The 7647-nt window shown below is 46.5% G+C and overlaps 1 protein-coding gene across 1 annotated transcript; it reads left to right on the top strand.

Annotated features, from left to right (window-relative positions):
- The first annotated feature begins 686 nt into the window (after window positions 1-686).
- Window positions 687-5707, top strand: si:ch211-252f13.5 (uncharacterized). Its single transcript, XM_062404329.1, has 6 exons — window positions 687-1404; window positions 1537-1742; window positions 2022-2192; window positions 2534-2686; window positions 2835-2901; window positions 3015-5707. The coding sequence occupies exons 1-6, from the start codon at window positions 687-689 to the stop codon at window positions 4586-4588; spliced, it is 2889 nt and encodes a 962-aa protein (XP_062260313.1). The 3' UTR covers window positions 4589-5707.
- Window positions 5708-7647: the final 1940 nt, after the last annotated feature.

Raw genomic sequence — 7647 nt, 5'->3', positions numbered from 1 at the left:
GAGGGGAAATGAGAGTGGTAATAAACTGTTAAAAAGTTTACGTTTTTAAGGGGGAAGGCAGTTTTGGCTCCAATTTTTCGAATATTACAGAGTTTGTATTTTAAGAGTACTATACCACTGTAATTCAGAACTACTAAAGGGGCCCAAGCTTTGATGCCATTTAAAGCCATTTTTTCGATTCTGCAGAACTTGATTAAAAAGCCTCAGGGCCTATCCTGTCATCTAAATGGATGGCAAAAGAAAAGAAAGCTGGAAATAAAGCAACCTTTACCCCTTTGAACTAAACCTCTAGAATTCCATTTTGACACGTGGAGCAAGTCATGAGTTTGTGTGTGACCTGTTGGAGTGTGAGAATGAAAATAACGGTAAAGGTCCAAATATCCATCATGAGCGCAACTTGAGTGACTCCACAGAGTGGTATGTCCGGCCGGGAAAGCTACGGGTTAATTTAAGACTAGGAGAAAAACCTGTTGCCAATTAGGAACAGTGAGCGCCATATGCGGGCTATAGACGGAGCTATCTCAAGAAGGGGCAAAGGGGGCAGAAACCACGGAGCGCACAATGGAGACAAGCTGAACGTCTGTGCATCCATTTCTTCAAGTTCAACACAGATTCACGCGGATGGACAAATCGTTTGAGGATATTATTTATCTTGAAGAGATGATCAGACAAAGTATTCGGGGCTGATGCGCAACAGTGACATCATCTACTCTGTTTCCAGTGTTACCTTTCGGCATCGCATCATGGCCCGTATCTCGACCATATTTGTACTCTTTGTCACAGCCATAGTCGGCCCAGGGAGTGTTGCTGAGATCTGCAGAGGGGCGCACTGTTTCTCGGGGCAGGACTGGAGCAGATCGTGCGTCGGAGCACACTGCCAGGGGCGCACGGAGGCTTCTGGGCCCCGACGGCAGTTCCATCACTCTGCACAATCCACACAAGGACAAGTCTACCCGAGTCACCAGCGGGACGCTCATTTCAGCCACCACCAGGCTCAGAGCGCGCCCTTGGCGCCGTACATCATCCACCCGCAGCAGGGAGGCTTTGCGCAGAAGTCGGGCTCGGATGGCACAAGGAGGACGAACCCGAGGACCGTCACAGCCGAGGTGTTTCACCCTGGCTGCGCCGGCGGGTCCTGTCCCACCAGTGTCTCTCATAGTCAAACCAACGACGACAGCACAACCCGGGAGTGCAAAGGGATCGGATGTAAGCTGCCGCTCCGGATGCGCCAGAAACCCAGGGCTTGCGCTGGAGACGGTTGCAGCTCCTTCGGAGGAGACGAAGGGAGAGGGGGCTCCTCTCCGGTTCATGTGACGGACAGAGCTGCACAGTTTCTGGATGAGCTTCCAGACCTTGGGTCGGAGCGTGGAGCGTGGATACAGCTGTCATGCGACATGAAACCAGGTCAGTTTCAGCCTGAGTCATTGCCCACAAAATACAAAGAGAGACGCTCATCTTATTCAAAGCACAGCCTTTGCTGTGAGGACATTATTATCAGTTGACATACTATGTAACAGTTTTCTTTCTTTGCTGAAGGAACGAACGAGGTTCCCTCAGAGGACGCTCTTGTGCTGCAGCTGCAGTTGTCGAAGAGCCAGGATAAGCTGGTTGAGGCTCTCAGGGGCCAGCAGGACGAGGTCAGGGAGCTGCAGAGGCTCATGAGTGAGCAGCAGGGGGCGCTGGTGAACCAGCAGAGAGAGATACTGGATCAACAGAGGAGGATGTACGAACAGATGGAACAAGTAAGGCTATTGCGACTGATGACCAGAGAGATGTTCATTTTGATGTTTGTGGTTTCCTTGTTGGACGGTAGTGAGATGAACAAGTGTAATTGAGATTAATGTAAAACAATATTTTGTCAAATGAAACACACACTTCCCTGTGGAGTTTGTGAATGTTCTGTGTTATGATGAAGTTGAAATGAGAACACAAGGAGTAGAAAAAACACAAATTGGCTAGTTCAGTTTATATCTTCCTGGGTTATGGATTGTAATAGTCCATATTCAATTCCCTACATCCAGGTGAAAGCCCAGTACAACATATTGATGGACGGCATCAAACAAACATCTTTCCAGAACCTGCAGGACGACGTTGACAATCCCACAGAAACGCTGAATGGGCCGGCTGGAGCCCACAAAGCACAGCAGGCTCTCTCTTTTCACAAGGTGGACATGGAGGCCAGTGTGATGGAGGTGAGCTGCACGTTGGGGGGGGGGAGATAATAAAAACTGAAAGAGCTAAATATGATACTTAACTTAAAAACACAGTATTATTCAATCTACAGATATACTGTAGATGCAGATAACATTTTTTGACCTGTTTAATCACAGTTTAACTAAATCTAATTTCATTTAATGTAAACTTTGTCTCATCTTGCGTGTATTGTATGGATACTACCAGCAAATCAGATCTAAATGTAACTTTTGGTTAACTTCCACTCAACCTTTATTTATATGATGTACAGACATGACTGTTGATGTTCAGTTTATCTCTGATCATCACATGGACGTGAACAAATGTTTGATGCCATCAGGTTGGTCCTTCTACGCTGGGCTGTGGTAGGTGCGGCCCTGAGGAGTACTGCGGGTTCAGCAGCGGTCATCCCCGCTGTGAGAGGTGCACCATCTGTCCAGCCGGCTTCTTCCTGGTCGCTCAGTGTTCAGTCCACGCAGACAGAATCTGTCAGGTTAGCACTATACTGTCTTTTTAGAGGGCAAAAAAAAAATTAAAACAAAGATCAGAAAGATGCTATAGTCTCTAAGACCTAACAAAACTCTGCTTTCCAAGTGACCCTTTTCATACTCAATAAATAAATAATTTATGAATCATTACAGGACAGAGACGAATGCCTTGAAATATCCAATCTGTGTGGAGATCAACAGAAGTGTCTCAACACACCAGGTAAAATACCAAAGCCACAGCCACTTGTTGATGATTCATATGAAGAGGTAATGCCAAACATTGGAGGAAGCTGTAAACCAACATGTAGTTTTTCTCTGCTGTTGTATCACCAGGTGGATTCAGGTGCCACGGCATGACAGAGCGAGACGCCAACTCAGGAATGTGTGGCCACGGCTACTTCTTCAACTCGGACATGGATGAATGTCAAGCCTGTAACGAGTGTGATGGAGAACCTGTAACAACACCTTGTACCTTCGTCACAGACGCAACCTGCACTGGTCCCGCCGTCAGTGACAGCGCCCTTTCCATGTCCTGGAACGGAGAGGTGAGTCTGCAGGGGACAAAGGGCCACATCCTGGCTCATGCCGTCCACGGTGTGCAGCTCCACATTCAAGGACGAGGTGATGCAGGTCTGGTGTCAGCCGAGGACGGGCGTCTGGTGCTCCGGCAGCACGGTCTGGTCTGGCTGGATGAGAATCTCTCGGTGAGCCACGGCTGCCGCAGCTTCATCCAGGTGTGCTTGCGTTTGAACAACACGGATGGCTCTGAAAGTAAGGACCTCAGTGGCATCAGGCTGGAGCAGCGGGAGACCAGGTCACTCCAGAGCGTGAGCATCAGTGGGGTAGCAGAGGTCGCCCCGGGTCACATCATCTCCCTCTTCCTCCGGAGTGCCAGCGAGCACTGCAACCAAAGCCGAGAGGGTTTGCAGCTCTACGACTCCTCAGCAGCTCCACTCAGCCTGCTGTGGCTCTCCCACGACACCGGGGCAGTCGCCATGACAGCAAGGGCAGTGGTGTCCGCCCACTATCACACAAACTATCGGCCAGTCTTCCGCACTTCCTCCACGTCAGATGCCTATGTAGTGGGGCTGACACATGACGGCCGCGGGATCCGTTTTACTGAAGGTGGCACAGTGCGATTTGTCTTCCAGCAGGCTTTGTACTCCATGGGTCAGGCCTGTGTGAGCGAAGGCTTCCAGCTGTTGGCGTACCTCAGCCAAAATGGAACCGGCTCAGAGCTGGGCCGTAGCTTCAAACCAGGTGTCCACTACCGGGATACGTCTATATCTATGTCTGGAGCGACCATTGTCGGTGCCGGGGACACACTGGGCTTTGAAATCCTCTCTCCTGCTCAGTGTAACGTTCGTTTCTTTGGCGACGAGACGGGCATCAGCACCCTCAGTTTGGTTTGGGTCCCTGCGGCCATTTCCTCGTCTCTGTCTGCCTCTGTGGCTCAAACCGGCCTTCCCTCAGGAGCTGTCCGAAACAAGCCGCTGTTCTTCCGTCAGACCAGTGCTCAGGTGTCCCAGATGGGGCTGCTGGGGAAGGGTTCCACAGAGCAGAAACGAGATTTTGTCTTCAGGGAGAGCGGCACAGCCAGCATAGCTCTGGATCTCAAACTCATTCACTCCTGCAACTTGGTTAAAGTTACTCTGCTCAGGCGAAGTGTTCCAGAGGGGTCCGGAGGAGGCAGGGAGGCAGAGGCAGCTCGGCCCGTCACCCTGGCCCAGCAGGTGGAGGGCCAGATGGCAGAGGGAAGCCAGTGGGCCGGTGTGAGCCTGCGGGCGTCCTTCCAGGTCTACAACGGCACAGCAGTGTTCTTCACTCTGGACTGTGTGCGTGGACGGGTCAACCAGATCAGTCACCAGACAGGAAGTGGAGTATCAGTCCTGTGGGTGAAAGCATGATGAAAGAAAGACAACGCTCTGCTGTGTTGTTTACGTTATAGGATTTCTATCTAATACAGTCATTTGTTTTCTTGCTAAGAGTAAGAGAAGATTGACACCACTCCTCTTTCCCTCTATTAAATACAAAGGTACAATGACCAGGCAGTTACATTACATTACATGTGATTTAGTTGATGCTTACTTTTATCCAAGGCGACTTTCAATCTTCCAGGCTAGGCTAACTGATGATTAATGATCCACTCATTGTTCTAAGCTAAGTTAAGATAAGCTAAGCTAATTGTCAGTTACATATACTCATCTAACTTTGCAAAACTCTTCATAAGAGTATTCCCCAAACTTCGTACTACTCCTTTGAGCTTTATTATTTTGTAGTAGTAGACAGCAGGTAAATTGACAGTTTTTTTAAATTGGTGTTTAAAAAACTCCAATGCAGATGTCTATTTAAAAAAAGAAGCATTAGGCATAATTCCTTGTATTTATATAATGTGAGCATAGTACTGTGTAATGATCTCTACAAAGGTATAAATAATGGCTTTAAGCACAAATATCATGTAGGACACAGCTCTGGAAACCTCTCATGCAGCTCCCGGATATTTTGTTCATGTTCAGGAATTCCACGTGTTGTATTGTCTGTGTTTTATTTATGTAATTCAGTTAGCCTGTTGACGCAAGAGGACCTTCAGATCCTTGTCACTGTGACTGCCGCATTTTGTGCTGTCATCGATAGTGGTCGTTTGGTGCTGGTTTCAGTCAGGACTGTTCCTTAAATGCATGTGTTTCATGTTAGCCGCCATTTTCTGATGTGAATATCAACTGCATGCCTTGTTTAATGACCGCTCTCTGCGTATTATGGACTAAACGAGAGTCATGTGTATCACTGAGGCAATTGCTGACATTAAACTGTCCTGCAGAGACGACAGGATATTTCAGTTATTAATACATTAGGGTATAGTTACTGTTTACTCAAACTAAACTGCAACAAAGTGTATATTTTATGTTTTAGAGGAAAGCCAATAAAAATATTTGTTTTACTTTTTTTTTTTTTAATGTATCTGAGGACTCATGATCAATGTGATCAGTTAAATCCCGACTTACGTCTGGTAAGGTCTTACAAATAAATTGAACTTCTCAGTAACAAAACAAACCAATAATTTTACTACTGTTTTTTACTTCCTACAGCTTTCCTGGGTCTGGCTGTAGTTTATTGTTTTGCGGCTATTGTTAGTAAGAGTAATAACTGTTTGAGATTGCTGTGATGGGACATTCCTGAGATACTTGAGTGTCTTTAATACTTTTTATGAGTCTTCGGTCAGGAACACACATGCTTTCAACTACGGATTTGCCTGCACATACCGGCTGCCTTGAGTGTCTTTTGTCCATTTGGAGCGTTAGTTGTGCACATCCTCAGAAATCAGTACTATCCGAGATGTAATATGCTGAAGAACAGAAGGGGCAGTGTAGAGGCAGTATGGACATATATGAGTAGACAGAGGTGCGTCAGCAGCGTTGACTGTAAATAAAGATGGACATGTGTCCACTCGCTCCCATTATTCAGAAATGAAGAGAAATATTAAATATGAATCCCGCCATCTTGCGCATTTGGAGTCTGAGCACTATAGCGATTGGGTGATCGAGGTGTGCTAGCGAGGTCTTGCTGATACACGTGTTAGACTCAGCTGTCAATCATGTATTTTTACCTTGTTTTTATAGCATCAAATAACTCCTCCTGCAGTCATGCTATGTGTATATGGTAGTTTTAGTTTTATATGGTTTGAGGGACCTGGCGCGCCCTCCAAAGGAATCCCACAGTAATGTATACATCGGAAAATGTACATTTCCTACACCGTGGGATGTCTAGCGGCCCGTAGTTTAAAAGCGAGTATATGTACAACCCCAGGTAGCTAAGCATCTGGTATTATCACGTTTTAATATCATTCACCAGCACTAGCATTTAAAATAATTATAAGGACGAAGCTAGTACTCAGATATGTGTTTTTGTAGTTGCAGCCATTAACATGTTTCATCTGAAAGTCTGAGGAAACTGGTAATCTTGTGTGCAATAATCCTTTAATGAGCTTATCCCTACATGCTTCTCTCAGATGTGGATCCTCAACTGATGTTTGCTCTTGGCAGAAGCTGCCAGGTGTTTCCCATTACATGGAAAAAAGGAGAGGTCCTTTATCATGAATTTAAACAGTCAAACTTATATTAGCTGGGTAGTTAACCTCCTGATGGCCTTCCTACGCACTTCCACCAGAAACCTTCTCATTCTGTGTGCTGGCGCAAGATCAAAAAGCAAACTGCGAGTTTCGGCATATGTTCTATGAAAACCAGTAGACCAGCTAATGCTATTATTTCAGCCTTTGAAGTCATGACCTCCAGGTTAGTGTGTGCGATTTTTAGCAGGTTAGTGCCATTAATATGCAGGGTCATGTCCTGAAGGGGCTTGCATGGAGTGTCAGGGATCAAAAGAGTGCCGACATGACAGTTTCCCACTCCAGTCAACCAACTCCCTCAAGTTCAGACCGTTGCTAAGAATAAAGAACTTGCAGCAGAATTTATGTCTTAAGCCTTACAATTTTGTATGATCTGTATCAAAAACTAGACAGAACTACACAGAAGACCAAAGACCAACCTCTACCTGACTTGACAGGAGAGAACAGAGAGAAATCTTATCTTGAGACAAACTGAAACCACCTCCAGGTTGACGGCTGTGTGGCTGGCTGAGTTATGGTGGATGATAAATGCTTGAGGAAAAGGTCCAAGCCCCAGAGTGTAGAAAGAGGAGCTCCATCTGTTTGGCCCACCACATCTACATGTGGGTAATAGACTGCAGATGGAGGGGGAGACAAACACACTGCATGAATATGCCGAGTTGGTATGTATGGGTGTTTGTATGTTGAATATGAAGACCCCTGATTAGAGACATCATCTGGAGACTTTCAGAATTCAATTTTGTATCCACTGTCAATTTCCACAGCCTCTTAAGGATAACAGAAGCAGGGTCCAGGCCCCCCTGGCCCCCGTGGCCCAGGCCCTGGATCCACACATAAAAAAGA

This window comes from Platichthys flesus, chromosome 14, assembly GCF_949316205.1.
Source record: "Platichthys flesus chromosome 14, fPlaFle2.1, whole genome shotgun sequence".
Taxonomy (NCBI): Eukaryota; Metazoa; Chordata; class Actinopteri; order Pleuronectiformes; family Pleuronectidae; genus Platichthys; species Platichthys flesus.
This window is presented reverse-complemented; position numbering and strand designations above follow the sequence as displayed.